At 39.9% G+C, this 21,738-nt stretch overlaps 1 protein-coding gene across 1 annotated transcript in view; it reads right to left on the bottom strand.

The window, feature by feature from the left end:
• The window catches only part of LOC107292003 (cadherin-4), a gene marked incomplete at both ends in the record, with an annotated part of 277,419 nt that overhangs the window by 136,198 nt on the left and 119,483 nt on the right, over positions 1-21,738 (bottom strand). Inside the window, 2 exons of the mRNA XM_015821060.1 lie at positions 5,089-5,233; positions 19,514-19,669. Of these exons, the coding sequence (XP_015676546.1) occupies positions 5,089-5,233; positions 19,514-19,669 (301 nt within the window). The remainder of the gene's footprint in view (positions 1-5,088; positions 5,234-19,513; positions 19,670-21,738) is intronic.

The following is a 21,738-nucleotide window of genomic DNA, read 5'->3' as shown; positions in this document are numbered from 1 at the left end:
CCACTTCATAGTGCTTTACAGCCCTCTCTAAATGGATTGCAGAGTCAGCCTATTGCCCCCAACAATCTGGGTCCTCATTTTACCGATCTCGGAAGGATGGAAGGCTGAGTCAACCTTGAGCCCGTCAGAATCAAACTGCTGGCAGTGAGCAGAGTTAGCCCGCAATACTGCATTCTAACCACTGCGCCACCACAGTTTTTATGGTGATACTGCCTTTTCTTTCTTGGGAACAAGATATGATGAAAAAAGGGGTAGAATAAAAATGCTGTCATTTGATCCTCTGAAAATTTCAGAAATGAGGTAGGCTTCATTTGGGAAAAGGCTGGTGGTAAGATAAGATTGATGGGGAATCAACATGCCAGATTCTGGTTCTGTATACAAGTCATAGTGCAGACAATTCCACCTTCTATTAGAAAGGGCAGCTGCAATATTTAAACCCTGGGGTGTTATTTTATTGTGTAATGAAGGACACCGTGGTTTAGCAGATCACGAATATTTTCAGAATGAACGTTAACACAGTTGGATTCAGGAAATCTTAGATACATGCAACAATGATAGGTATGAATGTAATAGTTCATGTTGGTTCAATTCATGAAATTCTGCACTGGATCAGAATGGATGTCTGTAATGATTTGGTATAATTTTGCATGCTGAGCCTAAATCTCATAGTGTTAAGAAAGCCCGGGTGTATTCAGTAGGTGTTTCCACCTCCTCATTATGTTGTCAGAAGTATACTCTTTGTCACAGCATGCAATAAGGCCATGCAAAGCATCTTAAAGAGAGGCTTCACAAAGTGTTTTGGTCTTAGGAAACGGACCTATCTCAAAAGCATTAAAGAGCTTGGGCTGCTAGAAAAGCTGTTCTCAGTTAGGACCCATCTTCTCTTCTGCTGAGAATGCTAGCAAAGTAAAGCATCATTGGATGTACATGCGTCTGAAGGCATCTGGGGACAGTTCAAAGCAGCCGCATGAGTTTCTAAACAATGCGGCTGCTTTAATATTCTGAAAAGGGAAGCTTTGGGCATGGCACTGCGTTGTGGCAAATGTCTCCTTCAACTCTTTTGTGGATTGTAACTTCTACATAACTTTCAGAGAAGCGTCTGTAGAGATTCTCAGTCTTCCAGGTCATGGTTGTTGTTGTGTCCTGAGCCTGCAAGAGCTGACAGCAGGCTCAGAATTGTTGCAAATGGTCCCGGGCAATCCCAAAAGCTGCCCGGGACCAGACAGAGTGGCGCCAGCCTTGTGTGCATGCGCAAGGCGCAAAAAGGCTAAATTCCTATTGGTTCACACTGTCCGGGTTTCAGGTACTATAAAAGGCCTGCGTGCCTTTTGCTGCTTGCTTGGTCGTAGGAGTGTGTAATAAAGAGTTTGTTGCTTTTCACCATGCGTCTTCATCAATTGCTAGCGAACCGAAAACATAACAGTTGTCCCAAAGGTGCTTTTTCAAAAGGCAACTGGAACTTTCTTGGTTTTCCCGTGAAAACGTTTCGCTTCTCATCCGAGAAGTTTCTTCAGTTCTGACTGAATGACTGACTGAATCCTTCTATCCCTCCACCATTCAGTCGGGACTGAAGAAGTTTCTTGGATGAGAAGCGAAATGCCGTCAAGGAAAAACGAAGAAAATCCAGCTGACTTTTGAAAAAAAAAAAAAAAAGCATCTTTGGGATATCAGAGAACTGCAAGAGCAATTCCACAAAACTAATTCTACCTGGCATTCTTATCTTTGAAAAAAAAAAAAACCTAAACTCAGCTGGATTTACTTCCAAGAAAACACAAGGAAGGAACACAAGACACCCAAGAATATACAAGTAGCTTTGCTGCAGCTGACCACAACTGTCTAACAGTGTGCACGATGTACATCATTTCACACCTGGGTGGGCAGCTTTTCCTTGCTCAGTGTATCACTGAAAGAACAAAGGAGCCTAATACATTTATCAGTGGGCACCACAATTGTGTTGACGAAAATGCAGGGTATGGAATAGTGGGTTTAAATTGAAGAGAGGCAGATTATGATTGAATGCTAGGGAAACAAAATCATGTTAACAGTAAGAGACGCTTACGGAGGAACCAATTACAAAGCCAGGTGATACCTTCCCCTTGGTTGGAGGGGATCAAGCTGAGTAGTTAACTCTTCTGGATACTTCAATTTGGATTCCACCAGGGTTTGAGTTCAGTAGCCTCAATGGCCTCTTCCCCTCTCTAAGATTTTACTTTCCCTCTGGCACTTTGCAAACCTGAGAAGTACGATGGAGAAGGACTAGGGGCAAACTGCAGCAAGAGTCCAGGTGGTTCTTGACCACAACTGAGACCAACATTTCTATCGCTAAGCGAGACAGTTGTGAAGGGAGGTTTGCCCCATTTTACAACCTTTGTTGCCACAGTTCTTAAGCGAATCCCTACAGTTGTTAAGTTAGTAACACGGTTGTAAAGTGAATCTGGATTCCCCATTAATTTTGCCTGGCAGAAGGTTGCAAAAGCTGTTCACATGACCCCTCTGGGACACAGCAACCATCATAAATATGAACCAGTTGCCAAGCATCTGAATGTTGATCACATGATCACAGGGATGCTGCAACGGTCGTAGGTGTGAAAAATGGTGGTAATAATAATAATAATAATAATAATAATAATAATAATAATAATAATAATAATAATAATAATAATAAACTTGGAAGGGACCTTGGAGGTCATCTAGTCCAACCCCCTGCACAGGCAGGAAACCTTATGCCATTTCGGACAAATGGCTGTCCAGTCTTTTCTTAAAAACTTCCTGTGTTGGAGCATTCACCGCTTCTGAAGGCAGGTTGTTCCACTGATCAATTGTTCTAACTGTCAGGAAGTTTCTCCTTACTTCTAGGTCAGTTTCCATCCATTGCTTCTTGTCCTGCCTTCAGGTGCTTTGGAAAATAGCTTGACTCCCTCTTCTTTGTGGCAGCCCCTGAGATATTGGAACACTGCTATCATGTCCCCCCTCGTCCTTCTCTTCATTAGACTAGACATTCCCAATTCCAGCAATCGTTCCTTATATGTTTTAGCCTCCAGTCCCCCCTGGTCATAAGTTACTTTTTTCAGTGCTGTTGTAACTTTGAATGGTCACTCAGTGAAAGATTGTAAGTCAAGGACTACTTGCATCAATTACCAGTTTGTATCTGGGTTCAGTTCAAGGTGTCAGTTATTACTTTCAAAGTCCTATTTGGCATGGGTGCAGGGTATCTTCATTCATTCATTCATTCATTCATTCATTCATTCATTCATTCCTATATGAGGAACCACTTAGCTCCAATTGTTCTAACTGTCAGGAAATTTCTCCTTAGTTCTAGGTTGCTTCTCTCTTTCGTTAGTTTCCATCTGTTGCTTCTTGTCCTGCCTTCAGGTGCTTTGGAGAATAGCTTGACTCCCTCTTCTTTGTGGCAGCCCCTGAGATATTGGAAGACTGCTATCATGTCACACCTAATCCTTCTCTTTATTAAACTAGACATACCCAATTCCAGCAACCGTTCCTTATATGTTTTAGCCTCCAGTCCCCTAATCATCTTTGTTGCTCTTTTCTGCACTCTTTCTAGAGTCTCAACATCTTTTTTACATCGTGGTGACCAAAACTGGATGCAGTATTCCAAGTGTGGCCTTACCAAGGCATTGCAAAATGGTATTAACACTTCACGTGATCTTGATTCTATCCTTCTGGTATATCAATTAGGTTAGAAAGTTCTTGCTTTAGTCTGGAAAGATTCTGTCTATTAGGATGTCCATTTTTTTATTAGCAAATTTTTAAAAAAACTGAGGTGTTCTTTGTGCTCTCTGACCTTGTGTTTTCTTGTAGACATTTCATTACCCAAACTAGGTGATGTCATCAGTGCAAGTAAAAAACTGGTTGATTTCACTGTGTTGTCTTTGAGCTTGAAACTGACAGAGGCTTGCAGCATTGGTGGGCCTAAACTGGATGCTCCTAACCACTCAGATATGACAAGACTGCACAATATTGAAGAAACCACCCCTGATCCTTCCATATTGCCTTCTAAGGACATCAAGTAGAAATATTTGATTCCTCTTTTCCATTGCAGGATGCAATCTGGGTCGGTCACCGGGACCAGAGGTTTTGTCTTCCGAGCTTTTGGACTTGTGATGGAGCCCATCCTCAGGGAAGTTCTCTTTGGCCAAGTGTGTGCTGTTCTGTGTGTGGTATTTATATGGTGCCTGTTGTATGTGGCTTTTTAGAAGTTGATTGGGGTGTGTTGATGGCTGACTATTAAGTCATTGGCTGTCATTTGCTTGTGCTGCCCAGCCCTTGCCTTCTAAGTCAGACATGTCAAACACAAGGCTGGATGCAGCCCGTGAAGGGTTTCATGTGGCCCGCGAAGCCATCCTGGAAACAGTGAGGGAATGGCCCCCTCTGCCTTGACCCTGGCCCAGGCCAGCCAGGAGCCAATATACAATTTTGTGGTGGCCATCTATGCTGAAACGTATTCAGTCTTAGCTCCATAAGCCCCCCCCCACTGCATGGCCTGAGAGGAAGAGTGAGACTTCTCCAGTGGACCATGCCTTGGCACTTGCCATGGTCCCACCCCCTTCTGCCAGAGACCCTCAGATCTATCCCACTCCTGCCCAGGCCCCCACAGGCACCCTTGACGCGAATGATGTAGAGCTGGCCACACCCACCCAGTAGGCCACACCCACTCCATCCATGCCCACCCAGTAGGCTGCATCCTCCCTGGCCACACCCACCCAGCCCCCTGAGGGCAACCACAATGCTGATGCGGCTCTCAATGAAATTGAGTTTGACACCCCTGTTCTAAGTACTTGATAACCTGGTGGTAAATCAGCACTTCTGTTGACTGACAAGGGGCCTGTTTCTCAGGCTTCACACCATGGCTGTTTTTGTGCCTGCTTGTCCAACAATCTTAGTAGCGGCAAAATTGAACAACGATGCAAGGTAAAAGTGTATTTCAGAATAAAACATTTCCTCTGCTCTGGAATTTCAAGTTTCATCTTGTTTCCCTAAAGTTAGATTTCTTAAATAACAAATGAACAGACCAAGTTGAGTCGATTATCTAAAAAAAATGAAATAATTTTATGAGACATTCAGGCATACCTGGTTTAGATCCTTCATCAACAGATCCATTATAGATTTGGTTTATGAATTCTGGCCTGTTGTCATTCATGTCGATCACATAAATGTAGAGATCAATTGGATTCTCCACTTTGTTTCCATTCATATCTACGGCATGTGCTCTGAGCTGTTAACAAAATAAGGAAAAAAAACCCTCTTTAATAAACAGAGAAGTCACTATTGTTTTATGGAATTGAACATCTGAAAAAGTATTTGGAAAAAAAAACCACCATTCAATCCTTTTAACACTCTAAATATTGCAGACTTTTGAATGTTTTCTAAAGGTTTTCTTTCTTTCATATACTGAAATTACCCAGCTAATTTTGGTAAGCACAAATGAGAGAAGATATGAAGCTTAATCAGCGTAGCTAGTTTAATGAACTTTTTATCATTTTGTTGACAATTATGACCTCTTAGAGATAGGAATCCTATCCTTCTTTGTCAGGTATACATGAATTTCACTGGTTGTATGACAGTTAGAACAATTAACCAGTGGAACAACCTGCCTCCAGAAGCTGGGAATGCTCCAACACTGGAAGTTTTTAAGAAGAGACTGGACAGCCATTTGTCTGAAATGGTGTAGGGTTTCCTGCCTGAGCAGGGGGTTGGACTCGATGACCAGGCAGTCCTCCACTTATGACCACAACCGAGAGCAGAATTTTCATTGCTTAAGCAAGTTGGTTGTTAAACACTCGATTTTACGAGGTGTTTTTTTTTTGCCACGGTTGTTAAGCAAATCTCTGTTGTTGTTAAATGAAGCGTTCAAATGGTGATCACATGATCTGAGGACACTGCAGCCATCGTAAATGCACACCAGTTGACAAGTGCCTGAATTTTGATCTCGTGCCCATGAGAACGCAATGAAGTCACCTTTTTTTCAGTTGTAACTTTAAACAGTCGCTAAATGAATGGCTGTAAGTGGAGGACTAACTTTATGTACGTCAGTGTATTTTTATCTGTAGCTGGGAAAAAAGAAACTAACAAGATGAAGAGGCATATGCTGGCATTGTGTGCAAATTCCACCCACACAATGGGGAAAAGTGACTGCACTTTGATAGATGTATTTCAAACTCTAGTTTATCTTTATTATTATACAATTATTAATATCATGATTGTGTTAATATCCTCATCTAATAATACTTTTGTGGGCAGAATACATTTGCAGAGAGCAGAGGCTCAGTTTTGATTATTATTTTGAGGGAGAACATTTTAATAACAACAATAACAATAACAATAACAATAATAATAATAATAAAGTTGGAAGGGACCATGGAGGTCATCTAGTCCAACCCACTGCTCAGGCAGGAAATCCTATGCCATTTCAGACAAATGGCTGTCCAGTCTCTTCTTAAAAACTTCCAGTGTTGGAGCATTCACAACTTTTGGAGGCAGGTTGTGCCATTGGTTAATTGTTCTAGCTGTCAGGAAGTTTCTCTTTTGTTCTAGGTTGCTTCTTTCTTTGGTTAGTTTCCATCCGTTACTCCTTGTCCTGCCTTCAGGCGCTTTGGAGAATAGCTTGACTGCCTCTTCTTTGGGGCAGCCCCTGAGATATTGGGACATTGCTATCATGTCACACCTAATCCTTTTATTTGAACTGGTCAAAATGAAAGACAAGTTATTTCTTCCCTGATTGGGATCATTCAGATCAGGGAATTCACCAGTCTCCTGGTTATTGGAAAAGTTGTAGACAGAAACTTGTTTCCATTGAAGATTAACCCAAAAACTATAAAGTTAAAAACAGTCAGTCAAGAAGATAGAAAAGTTGCTGAAATTTTCTTTTTTTCCTCACCCAGTTATCAATACGAACATCAAGAAGATAATATCGCCTTAGAAAAGCCATCTGCTTCTCTCTAAGTTTCTGTGGTTGCTTATTCTTCTATTTGTATATTGTATTTGAAGCAACTTCCAGGTTGTCATTTCTGTTATTATTCACACTAATACTAATTGATATCAAACACATTATTACAATGCAGAGCTCATCAATCTGTTGCAAATAAATAATGTGATGAACAAATGTAAAGTTGTTTTTAGTTTCTATCTGGTTTAAAACACTGACCAAGAATCTTGAGCCTCAGCTGCAAAATTATTTATCTGTTTAATTATTTGCAGAGCCTACTTATCTTTGCCCCATACCTAAAGTCTCTGGGCAATATATTTTCCAACAGAAAGAAAATGATTCCATAAAAGAGTTACATTAGAACAATATCACAAACCAAACAACCAACCAACAACCAGCAAACACAAAGATGAAACTCTAAATAAAACCAAGTATGAGTGAAGTGTTCCCTCTGGTAAAGATATAATAGCCTTCTTCATGGAAGCATCTGGCTGACAGCTGCAGGAAGCAAGGTAATTATTAATTTATTCACATTCTACATTTATTAAATAGTAATTTATATAGTACTTTTATGTAGCACCTGCATTCAGTAAGGACAATGTCTTAGTGCCCAAGGCCATAGCTGACACATTTGGGGTATGGATGAGACGATGTAAATAGTTATGTGGTTTCATAAAAAATGCCACTGGAATTCTTATATTTGTACTGAATTTTGGAATATTGCACGTATCTTAGGGCGTCCATTATAGCTTATTCTGATTCCCAGCCTCAAATGGCAGAAAATCAACCAGTATAGTAGTCCTCAACTTAACGACCACAATGGAGCTCAAAATTTATGTTGCAAAGTGAGACAGTTGTTAAATGGGTTTTGCCCCATCTTACGACCTTTCTCGCCACAGTTGTTGTGTGAATCACTGCAGTTGTTAGTCACATGGTTGTTAAGTGAATCTGGCTTCCCCATTTACCTGGCCTGTCAGAAGGTCATAAAAAGTGATCACATCAGCTGCAACCATCATAAGTATGAGTCAGTTGCCAAGCGTCTGAATTTTGATCATCTGACCATGGGGATGTTGCAATGATTATGTCATTTTTTACAGTGCCTGTTGTAACTTCCAATGGTCACTAAACAAACTGTTGTAAGTCGAGGACTATTTGTAGTTATCTGCAATTGTAGTTGGAAGGGCCAGAAGAAGGCAACTGCGTGACCATGGGACCATGACTGATCAACCCTGCTCCCCATAATGAGGACTGGCATCTTAATATCTTATTTTAGTTGTCTGTTTTTTGAAGCTTCCCGCATGTAGGATAGACACCTTAAGGGGGTCTACTCAGACATAGGCAGAGTTCCCTAAAGCTTGAGCATACACTGCGAAGGGATTGATGGGTAAGCCTAGATTGCAAATGGCTGCAGATGGGCAGATGTGCACTTCCTCCCAAATCCCAACTGTACATTGTGTATGTCCTGTCTGCTGATTGGTTGATCCAACTTCCTGTTCTGTGCTTTGCTGAGTGAGTGCCCCCAAGCCAGGAAGTTACATTTGCAGAAATATAAAGGGAACATTTATGCAACCATCTCTGAACGACCGATGCATGCATTCCTGAATGTGCACTGCCAGAGATATCTGCTCAGCCCTTCACTCTGGATCTCACTGAGAGTTTCATGACCTTAGCAACCTTGTCTGAAATGGTATAGGTTCTCTTGCTTGAGCAGGGGACTGGATTAGAAGACCTCCAAGGTCCCTTCCAGCTCCTATTCCAGTGGTGGCGAACCTATGGCACGGGTGCCAGAGGCGGTGGGCACACATGCCGTTGCCCTAGCCTTGCCTCTTCCCGTGACCCCCTCCTCACCAGCAGCCTCCCTGGAGGAGAGTCGCCCTTGAGCATGGCCCATGCGGAGCAGCGCAGCCAAGGACATGGCAGCCAGGCAGCGTAGACAAGACTGCCCTCATGCCCCAATGCGCACAGTTGATGCTGCAGGGCGTGGGCAGAGGGCGTGGCCGCCAAGGCGCTGCTGGGCTGCCTGAGCGATCTGTGGCGGGCGCTGGAGGCGGTGAGTAGCCCTGTGGTCAAGCAGGTTGGGACGGAGCAGGGGCGGGGCAGGGGCAGGGCAGGGATGGAGCAGGGGCGGGGCCAGTTTTTGGGCACTCGGTCTCTAAAAGGTTCGCTATCACTGTTCTATTCTATTCTATTCTATTCTATTCTATTCTATTCTATTCTATTCTATTCTATTCTATTCTATTCCATTCCATTCCATTCCATTCTATTGATATATGGACCTCAACTCCCAGAATTCTTAAAACTGCTGAGATAGAGAAACTCTGATCTAAAAATCAATCAAACCCATTTCTATGGTTGCACCACGGTATCGGCTGTTTTAAACTTCTGTCCCCTTTCATTTTGCTTGGTCACTAAAAAAGACTTCTTGATTCCATTGTGAAAAGCTGTCCGTGTTCTAAGGAAAGGCAAAAAAAAAAAAATAGTGAAGGAAAACTTTTTCTTTTTCAAAAGACATAGGTTTTTTTCCTTCTCCAGTGAAGCTTTAAAAATGGAAAGACTTATCAATTCTACTCTTAATAATATTTTCAACCAATTTATCAGTGAGAGCGAGCAGTTAGGGTGGCTCGGCTATAATTCTTTTCATCCTACCTGGGCCCTTTTATAAAATGGTGTTGCTTCTGGTTCTTAAATACAGAGGCTGGGTTTTGTAAAGCTGCAAATTTTAGGTAATAGTTGGCAATTTCATTTCTGCACTGCTTAATAATCCTCCTGAATGCCACTAATTTTTCATGACTCATTATTTTTTAAAATGTCACCCTTTGTCACCTCTATTTGACACATTTCTTCTGAAGCACTACCTGGGAAAAAAGTGGTTTCATTTGCATACTTCTCCAGCATTTCCTAATGTGGAAACAAATGGAAACATTTAACTCTATTTGCTATAATTTTTTCTTTTTCTTTCTTTCCACTTTGGTATTTAATGGCCAAGCCTGCCTGGGCAGGCATTTCTATTCAGATGTAGTATTATTACGGATGTTTGTGATGTTTGTGTCAACTCTACAATGAACTTGGCTGCAGCCATCTTCCTCTTCATTCTAGGTTGGGAGGGGAGCTTGCCTAGGTGCTTCACTATCAAAATAATCTGTCCCATGGGAACCAAGGTCATCTACTGGTCCCGCGACCAGGGACTGGGCATTGTATAAGAAAGCCCGCCAAATGAATATATTGGGGAACGTAGTTGATTGCATAGTTTTGTGGGTGAGACATTGTACTTTGCAACTGGGAAATTATAGTGGGAATTTCAGACTTGGTTTCACTTTTGATTGTGCCGATGTTTTGTAATGACTAAACATGTTCTTTGAGGAATTTCCAAGCCTCGGAATTCTGCTTTGTTTGTCTCTGTCTGTCGGAACCATGACAGTTTGTTATTATTACATCTAACAATTTAATCCTAGAATGCTTTCACTTCAAACTACAAACCCCATGAATTGTATAACTTTGCCACGGCTTCTTTTTATGCCTTCTTCGCATTAGAACAGTTCTCTGAAAGATTATGCGAATTGCTTCAGCATAACCTGAGGGCACCATGTGAAGAAATCTGCACTAAAATAAGAGTAGACATTCAAGAACATTTCTAGTTGGTGTCAGGGCATAGTATGTAGATAATATTGATTTGTACTTGATTTCTCATTGGTTTTTGATACCATGGATCGTGGTATCCTTCTGACCTGATTTTGTAGATTAGGAATGGGAAAGGTGCTTTCCCAAAAGGCAACTGGACTTATTTGGTTTTTTTCCTTGAAAACATTTAGCTTCTCATCCAAGAAGCTTCTTCAGTTCCAGTTTTATCCTTGAAAACATTTTGCTTCTCATCTAAAAAATTTCTTCAGGTCTGAAGAACAGAACTGAAGAAGCTTCTTGGATGAGAAGCAAAACATTTTCAAGGAAAAAAAAACCCCAAGAAAAGTCCAGTTGCCTTTTGGAAAAGCCGTGGCCCACAGGTTGGAGAGCCCTGGCGTACTGTACATACTGTATCTACTGTATTTACAGGGCAGAGAAACAGCTTAACTTTTGGAGATTTCAAACAGAAGCTATCAAATATAATTAGAATTTTGGCTTGAGAAGCAGTGAAGCAAAAACAAATCTGAAAAGATGAGCTCTCTGCTTTGTTCTCTGCTTCATCTCAGAACAGAGACATTTTCCAAGCAGAAGACAGAGGGTGAAGAAATAATTTCTTCATTGTTTGAAGATAATAACTCTAATTCCAGGTACAAATTGCTTTTCTCTCTCAAGCTAATCTGACCTTTGACATGATCAAAAAGCTGCCTTGAAAACAACGGGGTACTTCTGTGCAGATACAAGTCGAAACAGTAAGCAAACAGGAAGGCTTGAAATACACATATCACCTTTCACGTCTCATTAATTAATTACAAAATTACAGTCATAAATCTCGAGATTAAAATAATTCTTGGTTTTAAAAACCCATTAAAAAGTGATGTGTGATGGGACAGACAGACAGACAGACGAGAATGTTTTATTTGTAACTACTCTGGAATGTAATTATTTAGAATGCAAGGACCTGCAGGTCTTGTGTGGCCTTTAGATGCAAGTGTAAACTAAATAAAAATACTAAATATTAAAAGATGGAAATTTGTGTTTTTTTAAAAGCTGGAATGTATTGTTTCTATTAATGGTGGAAGGCAATTACTTGATGTGCAAAAGCAGCAATTTCATTGCATAGATTTTTTTTTAAAAAAAGAATAAAACATTCTTGATCATTCTTTTTTTAATCTGTCTTCAGTTCACTGCAAAATGCACAGAGTATTTATTTCTTACACACAAATTCTCATGTTGTCCACTATCAACAAGGCAAGATGTACCTAAGATGTTAGATACCAGGTGTACCTATGAAGGTGTTAGATACAACACATAGCAAGGACATTTACAACTGATTCCCATCAAGGAAGTCCCAAATCACTTTTCAGTCTGGGCTAAAAGGCTGAATCAAGCACCAACAGGATAATATTGTTGCTTGTCCTAACTCACCTTTGGTGACTTAGGAATGTGCTGCTTATAACAGAGGTCCTCAACCTTTTGGGTACCAGGGACCGGTTCTGCGGAGAAAGGATTTTCAATGGACCGGAGGGGGCGTGGTTTTGTGTGCTGCCTGCATCCCACAGAAGGGGCTTTGCTTGTTTGTGCGGACTGGTTGCTGGCATGCCGCGGCCCGGTCCGGTACAGGTCCACGGATGGGGGTTGGGGACCCCTGGCCAATAAGACGCTTGAATGTTTGGTGAATCTCTCTCTCTCTACTGTAGTTATTGCCCTGTGATAAGAAGGGTTTCTTTTGAAACAAATGCAGAAAGTTATTAGTGGAAGCCAAGTATTCTTCTAGATCGACCATCGGTCTGACTCTGTAAAGCTGTTCTTAATTACAAGTTGATGGCCTTGGGAGTTAATTAAGTCCAGAGTCCATGAGCTTGTCTATGAGATTAATTAAAATCCATAAACTACAATACTTTTTTCTGAACTCAAGAAGGCAAAGAGGATTAAAAAGGAAATCCTTGCACATTTGAACTTCAGCTTCACTATTTAGAAGTTTAGAGTGCCTGCTAAAGTGTTTGTGTGTGGGGGATCCGCATTTCATCAATGGACTGTAAAAGTGGTCAATTAATGAGTCTGTATTTTGGGACTTGACTTTGATGTTTTGAATAGTGGAGATCCATATGAGAAAAGGGGTCAACAGAAATAATTAGTACATTTGCTGATAAGAACTGCATCAGTTAGAGAAGCTTGGTCTGGTATAAATACAAAAGACACTAATGGCAATTTGTTCACAACTCATGCTGTTCTGAGTTACTTCTTAGGCTAAATAATTAGAGAAAACGATTTCTTTTTCCCTTATCAAATAGCTATGTAGCATAATAATCGAGGCATATGGGACAAAGTTGCCCAAGCAGGAACTGTTGTTTATAGGCAAGACCCATTTTGGCAGGACTGGATGGGGACCTCTTAAACTCAAGGTCAGCACTATAAGAAGCAATTGTCGTGTAAAGGAAGGGGGCAAATCCCAAAACAACCTTGGAACATAAACCAATACAGGTCAGTCCTTGATTAACAACCACAAATGAACCCAAAATTTCCATTGCTCAATAAGGAAGTTTTAAAGTGAGTTTTGCCCTATTCTACCACATTTTTGCCACAATTGCAGTTGTTTAGTGAACCATGTGGGTTGTTAAGAGAATCCAGATTCCCCCACTGATTTTGCTTGTCAGAAGCCAGCTGGGAAGCTCATGTGGTCATGTGATTCTGGAACAGTGCCACCATCATAAATACATGCCAGTCGCCAAGTGCCCAAATTTTGATCACATGGCCCAGGGGGATGCTGCAAGTGTGAAATATAGTCAAAAGTAACTTTTTTCAGTGCCATTGCAACTTTGAATGGTCACTAAAGGAATGGTTGTAAATCAAGGTCTACCTGTATTTAGATTTTAACTTTACTGAATATACAGTATGTCTTTAGCTAGCTCACTTCTGTGTGTCTGCTCTAGTGTCTGTTTTTCAACCTACTGTATTCTATATAAATGAGTGCCATAATTCATTATACTTATCCATTCAGAGTTTAGGTTTATAGGCAAGCCAATATAGGTGATAAATGCAATCAGATCTTCAATCCATTGAGTAAAAGCAGCCATACCTTTATTTTTCCAATGCTTAGAATACCAATCTTTTGGCCATAGTAAGGGTGTGGAAAATCCATTTAAGTTGTCTAGTTGTTAAATTCCACATACTGGGTATGTAGTTCAGAAGAAAGTTATCCTCTCAAAATTTGTCATACGATCATTATTTATATAATCTACTACTTTCTCTTAAAACTCGGTAAATATAGGACATTGTAAAAACAGGTGGTTTAAAGAAGCTTTATCCTTATATCTCCCCCAAAACGCTGTTTTTGACAGCATTTTCTAGACAGACGTAATGGAGACCGATAAAGGATAATTGTATAAATGTATCAGAATTATATATGTTTTGAATAATATTTGCATTAGACTAGTATATATAGAAGTGTAACTGCTATTGTAATAATTACATATCGTATTTTTCTCATATTTTTTACTCTTTTTTATTATAGCACCTGTTATGTGTTCTTTTCTTAATAGTAATAGTACCACTATTACTATTATTATAAAAATATATCACTGTATGTCAGTGAAGACTCAACCATCCTGGCCAAAGATGTCTAAAGGCTGAATCATGGCAACTGGATCAAACTTCATTAATCTGAGACGTTTCCTTGCCCATCCAAGCAACTGGACTAAAATATTTTTGCTCTGACTGAGTTTGCTTACGAGCAACGAAACATCTCAAACTAACAAAGTTTGGTCCAGTTGCCACGATTCAACCTTTAGACATGATCACTATCACTATTATTTTTGTGTTTTGCTCTTTTTTTCATTTTGCTATTAATTAAAAAGAAATAAAAATAGATAAATAAAAAAGTCTGCTTTAGTGGACTGCTTAGTGTCACTGGAGTTGAGATTGCCAGATATTCCTGGGAGACAGACTTAATTAATATAATCAAATATTTGACCCACTGGGCTCTTCCAACTTTATGGTAATATGAGTATAACTCTCAGATGAGGAGAGCACGTATTTTAATTATTTCAAACAGCCTCCAATCCCTTCCACCCAGCAATAAAACAGAACAAATTGAACTGAAACCAATTTCCATGAGTTTTTATTTTCTATATGGGTGGATTCTGTAAAATTGTTTTGAGGAGTATTTGGTCATACAACACCCATCTGCAATCTGAAATGGTTTAGCTCAGGATCAGACTTATCTCCTGATCTGTTGAGTTTCAATGTGATAAACTGTATGAGATGAGAATTAGAGCTACAGAAATTCTTTCTACCTTCAAACTATAAAAAAGGTGAAAGGTCTGGACTTCATTGTTCTGTTTACCTATAGAGGTGGCACTGGAATTGGAAAAAATAATGAGTAGGTCACTCACCCATTGTCATAAATGTAAAAAAACACAAAACAGTATTTTTTACTTTGTTCTATTCTGAATAAGTATCTCATATCTAACAAATTAATCTGAAAATTATTTAGTTTGCTTTAGAACCAAAAGAACAGGAACACAAAGAAAAAGAAGTCAGTATTAATTAAGAAACAAGATAATGCACATGTATAATTTTTTAAAGAAATTGCAATGTAATGATTATGATCACACAGTCATGCAATTAAGCTAACAGGAAAGTACGTGCTGATAAACAGAGAATATTGCTAAAGAGAAGACTGATTAACATCGGCACTAATTCTGATTTTAATTGGTTTGCAAATTAATAGGAGAAAAGCAACTATTAGCCATGCAGATGGTTAACTTGCTGATCAGTTTGTTTGTTTTTTTTAGTTTTTAAGTCTGAAGAATAATTGATCCTATCGTTTTATGAGTCGGCAATTTCCTTTAGAAAATGTGTATCTATGCAATTGCCCAAGTTCGTCATTTGAATATCACCTTTTCACCCCTATTTCAGTCATATGCAGGTTACTTATTTTGGGTAAGCATATTTTGTTCAGGAAAAAAAAAACTCTTTCCAAATTTGGAAGCACGTGAATATCAAATAATACTTGTGTACTGATTTATGTACCAATACAAATACTTTGCATTAAAAATGTTTCAGTTGAAACAAATTAAACACATTTTCTCCATGTCTACCGTATTTCCTAGGATTGTGTGCTTCCAGCACCACAGTCACAATTATAGATGAGAAGGTCAAAATACTGTTGGGAAATGAATATAACATTGCAAATCCCAAGATATTCCTACTTGCTTGAGTAGGAACAAGGTAATCCCAAAGGGCCAAAGGTTCAGAGAGAACATTACAGTATGTATTATACTTGTACTCAGTGCTTATTTTCTTAAAAAAAAAAAAAGGTGCCGGAACTCACACACGTCATACAACCCGCCTTGCCTACCCTACAAGTTTCCATCCAAAAAAGGTGCCGGAACTCCATTCTGGGCGTTCAATGACAAAAAAAGCCCTGCTTGTACTTAATTGTTTTTTTTAGTTTTATTGCGTCAAACTAATTCAAAGAAAGAAAGGAAAAATATATAGACCATAGAGTTAACAACAACAAAAAACTATAACATGTGTAAAGAAGAAAAGGAAGAAAAGAAAAAACAGGGAGATTTTATCTTATGCATTGTATCCCTCACCTATACTCATCAGTCTTTAGTATCTTTCCTATTTTAGCTATGAAGAATGGGGGTAAGTCTTTTCAGAATTTCTGACCAAATAATATTAATTAAAAATAATAATTACAGAATTAAGAAAAATTGTACAATGAAATGCATCACGTGAGGTGTTAATACCACTTTATAATGTCTTGGTAAGACCACGCTTGGAATACTGCATCCAGTTATATCGGTCGCCATAATATAAAAAAGATGCTGAGACTCTAGAAAGAGTGTAGAGGAGGGCAACAAAGATGATCAGGGGACTGGAGGCTAAAACATACAAAGAACGGTTGCAGGAATTGGGCATGTCTAGTTTAATGAAGAGAAAGACGAGGGGTGGCATGATAGCAGTGTCCCACTATCTAAGGGGCTGCCACAAAGAAGCTGGAGGTCAACCTATTCTCCAAAGCCCCTGAAGGCAGGACAAAAAGCAATGGATGGAAACTAATGAAGGAGAGAAGCAACCTGGAACTAAGGAGAAATTTCCTGATAGTGAGAACAATTAATCAGTGGAACCATTTGCCTTCAAAAATTTGTGGGTGTCTAGTTCAAGATGTATGGAAAGAGAATTACAGTGGAAGGTCATTTCATATATTCTAGACAGGAAGTTTGGGTTTGTTGCCAAGTTAAGCAATGGGGGATCCTTAAGAGGTATGTTTGTACAGGTAGTCCTTGACGTATGACCCAAATTAAGCCCAAAATTTCTGTAGCTATGCAAGACAATTGTTAAGTGAATTTTGCCCCATTTTATGATCTCCCTTGAATCGCTGCAATTGTTACCTTAGTAACACAGTTTGTGAAGTGAATATGGCTTCCCCTTTGACCTTGCTTGTCAGAAGGTTGCAAAAGGTGATCACCTTTTGATCCAGAGACCTTGCCAACCGTCATAAATACCTGCAAGTTACCAAGCATTCAAATTTTGATCAGGTGACCATGGAGCTGCTGCAATGGTCATGTGAAAAATAATCATAAGTCACTTTTTTCAGTGCCATTGTAACTGTAATCGGTCACTAAATGAATGGTTATAAGTCAACGACTACCTGTACAGGGAATACATTACAAAATATATGGGTGTTTTGCTGCACTGAGGACCCAGATTGTTGGGGACAATATGCTGACACTGTAAACTGCTTAGACAGTGCTGTAAAGCACTATAAAGCAGTATATAAGTCTAAGTGCTATTGCTATTTTGTGTATGTTTGTGTGCTAGATTATTCTGCGAAGAATACTGAAATGTGTTATCAGTGATGAAAGGAAGTTCTTCTTGGACCTAGAAAGACAGCCTGTCCTTTTTCTTCCCCTACATGGGTCATAAAAAGAATTGAATAGCCATTTCTAAGCATCTCTCAAAAGCCATTGTCTTAACCAGTATAGTTAATAATGAACATTTATTACTAAATAGTCCCAAGGTCAGAGAAAGCCATCATTATGACCAACAAAGTTACCTCTTCTTGACTGAGAGTTTATCATGCTAGAATCCTAATGACTCCATCAAAGGCATCCTTCTGAGATGTTCTACCTAAATTAGCGTCCAAGTTATAATGGCCTTCCATCAGTGAGACATAATTGGCAATTCTGAAGCAGCACAAAACCTGTATCTCTAACTTTCCTCTCTCTCTTTTTTTTTAAAGGATATCCTTTTGCTTCAGATTTTGCCGGGGTCACTGGAGAAAATAATTGCTTTTGTTCAAGGAATATGAAATAATTTTTCCACAGATGCCCCTATAGCCTTAAAGAAATTCCTTCCACCATGCAGCTAAGGAGTTAATATACTTTCCTGACCTCTCCACCTTTGTCCACAGTTGGTGTCAACATAGTTAAAGCGTACCTTACCAAGTACACCTTGCTGAAAATAATGCCTGTTGTAGAACTCTTTAAGAAGATAAAGTCAGTTGAAATGACCCATATTACTTTATGGGCAATTTATAACATATTTGGAGACCCAGATGGCTTAAAGGTCCCACATTTATGCACCCAAAGTCAATGCAGAAGACTAAAGGCTTTATAGACCTCCTATGCACAATGGGAAATTCAGTTTATACCAAGAAGGCAAAGTTTTCCACCAATGTATGAGAAACAATTGGTTTACAAAACCTTGGGGAAAGGTTGGACCTTTAATGAAAGAACAGATTTCCTCTGCATGCAGGAAGTCCAAAAATCAATCATCACCAGATTCACAGAATGACTCTGATCTGAAATCCTGGAGAGACAGTATAAAGCACAACGAGTTATTCAGACTAGAGCCAAATGTCTACCCAAGTTTGCAGTCAACAAGCAAAACCTGCACATAATCTACAAATAGCCAGATGTTGAAGCCAGATGTTCTTATGAACAATCCAGGTATAACTAGAAGCCAATTCAGAAATCAGGAAGACAAGCTAAAGCGAAATCTGAGATTCTGGAAGCCAAGGAAATGGGAGAATGATATAGGTAAGAAAGATGGTGGTTGGTTCTAGCTATTGAGTGAGGTATGATATGTTCATCTTTGACACTTTTAGAATAGAATAGAGCTGGAAGGGACCTTGGAGGTCTTCTAGTCCAGCCCCCTGCTCAAGCAGGAGAACCTATACCGTATCAGACAGGTGAATGTCTAGTCTCTTCTTAAAAATCTCCGCTGATGGAACGCCCATGATTTCTGGGGGTAAGCTGTTGCACTGGTTGATTGTCCTCACTGTCAGGAAGTTTCTCCTTAATTCAAGGTTGTTTCTCTCTTTGATCAGTTTCCAGCCATTGTTTCTTGTCCTTCCCTCTGGTGCGTTGGTGAACAACTGGCCCCCTCTGCCTTGTGGCAGCCCCTCAGATACTGGAACGTTTGATATATTCATCTTTGGCATTTATGATACATTTATCTTTGACCCTTCTCTTGTTCTGCCTTTATTGCCGCTTGTTGTAATTTGGTTAAGTTCAGGAAGTCTACTTCCCCCATTTAATTGGATTCAGAGGCTCTATCTCTGACTATCAACACAGATATATGTTTGCTTTCATGGACTTGGAAGTGTTCAAATTCAAATTCTTCCTCCCTTCGATCATCTGGGCTGATCTGAATTGAACTGATCTGAAATAAATGTACTAGCATACATACATAAACACATGTGCACAATTTTGTCTATGTATTACAGGTATCTTTATGGTTATTCATTCAACATGGAAGTGTGTGCATATATGTATATCTATACAGAATTTCTTATTAGAGAATTTCTAGACCTTAAGAACTTTGCATTCAATGTTTACTTATGACTGAGATGTGCTTGAAATTGCCAGAGAAGGGAGGGAGGGAGGAAAGGAAGGAAGGATGGGAAAAATAGACATAAGAAGAGAAGTACAAACTTACATGGTAGGATGCTCTTTCTTCTCTGTCCATTGGACGGGTCACGTACATTCTCCCTGACACGGGGTCAATGTTGAAGACTTCCATAGGTGGCTGGTCAGCTCCCACCCCTGTGATGCTGTATCTTATATGAATCTCACTGTCTTTATCTGAACGAATCTGAATTAAACATTAAAGAAAAGAATGAATCAGCATGGAATGCAAGCCGAAGGGAAAAAAATGCTTGCAGTGACAATTTTTTTAATTTATCATTACATTTATTTGCCAACCATCCCATGGATCATTCACATCCATTGTCCAAGAGACCATTACATTGTCAAGATGGGGGGAAAGGATTAACAGCTTCATCTCTCAATAATTCTATACCAGTTTTGATAGATGCCTACTCCTGAAGAAAATGCCCACCTTTGGATGGTTTTAGGATAGTCTCCGCATCATAAGTTCCATGAGACATGTAACATATGCTGGGCATTTAAATATATCAGTTGCAGAGTGAAAGTTTCTTTCTAATGTTCTCTTCCTGTCCTGGGCTTACATAGCAGAATAACAGAGTTGGAAGGGACTTTGGAGGCCTTCTAGTCCAACCACCTGCTCAAGCAGGAGACCCTATAATATTTCAGACAAATGGTTGTCTAGTTTCTTCTTAAAAGCCTCCAGTGATGGAGCACCCACAACTTCTGAAGGCAAGCTGTTCCACTGGGTAATTGTTTTCACTCTCAGGAAATTTCTACTTAGTTCTAGGTAGCTTCACCTCTTGATTAGTTTCCATCCATTGCTTCTTGTATTGCCTTCTGGTGCTTTGGAAAATAGTTTGACCCCCCCTTTTTTGTATTTTAGTAACTGCCCCTCTTCAAGGTCATCTCCGCAATCTCAGAGTAACCTTTAATATCCCTTGCTTGCCTTTGATTACCCAATCCCCATTTAAAATAGATAGGCTGACAGACAGACAGACAGATAGATTACAGATAGGCAGGCAGGCAGGCAGGCAGGCAGGCAGGCAGACAGGCAGGCAGACAAATTACAGGTAGATAGGTAGATAGATAGATAGATAGATAGATAGATGTAGGTAGGTAGGTAGGTAGGTAGGTAGGTAGGTAGGTAGATAGGCAGGCAGGCAGGCAGGCAGGCAGGCAGGCAGGCAGGCAGGCAGGCAGGCAGGCAGGCAGGCAGACAGACAGACAGATAACCTTGTCATTTTTTACTGTGGGCACAATGGCACACATTAAAAATTAAATTTAGCTGCTTCCTCTCAATGTGTACACATACATAGCACACATTTAAACATACTATATACAACATATGTATAGACCTACACCCTTACATATAAGTATAATATAAATATTAATCACTGTCCATCTTGAATACATAACGGAAGGAGGAAACTTTAGAGTTCACAAGGCTGATACTGTATGGAGCAAAACTGACTGAATCTGGATGTTCTGCTTCGGATACCACGAAGCCCCCTCCTCTCAGAAGGTAACAAGGAAAACAGGTCGTGGAGTGGATATGTAGCATCTGAGACAATCTTGCGGACCCTGCTCAAGTAACGCTTATGTGCCATGTCCTGGATGGAAGGGATGGAACTGCCAATAATCTTTTCAGCCATCCTCACCACTCTCTGCACCGCTTTCCAGTCCAAAGCAGGGATGCTTCTAAACCAGACTGTGATGCTATATGACAGGATGCTCTCGATCGTGCCTCTGTAGAAAGTGGCAAGGACAGGGGAAGGAAGATGTGCTTTTCTCATGCAACACAGAAAATGCAGGCGCTGCTGTGCCCGCTTCACCAGTGTCTCACAGTTAAGCGACCAAGACAGCCTACTTGTTAACTGCACACCCAGGAATTTGATGCTGGTAACCATCTCCACAGGTGAAACATTAATGCATAGAGGAGTATGGCTGTGCCTGCCTTTTCTGAAATCAACAATAATCTCTTTGGTTTTTCCAATGTTTAAAATAATCCAAGCTTATGGGGTCATTATTACACCGCATAGCAATGATTTTCACAGAGTCACTATGCGAACTCTATAGTCTGTTTTAAATTTCTTCTCCCTTCATTCATTCATTCATTCATTTATTCGATTTGTATCCCGCCCTTCTCCCGAGGGACTCAGGGCGGCTCACAACATATTTAAAACAGAAACATGCCCACAATCCCCGCCAAATAAAACCAATTAAAACCCAAATATTTTAAAGTTGTGGTATTTAAAATTTTCTAAAAATGAACCC

This window comes from Protobothrops mucrosquamatus, unplaced genomic scaffold (assembly GCF_001527695.2).
Source record: "Protobothrops mucrosquamatus isolate PMUCROS unplaced genomic scaffold, P.Mucros_1.0 scaffold1241, whole genome shotgun sequence".
NCBI classification, from domain to species: Eukaryota; Metazoa; Chordata; class Lepidosauria; order Squamata; family Viperidae; genus Protobothrops; species Protobothrops mucrosquamatus.
Note: the sequence above shows the minus strand (reverse complement) of the source record. Positions and strands in the feature narration are given on the sequence as shown.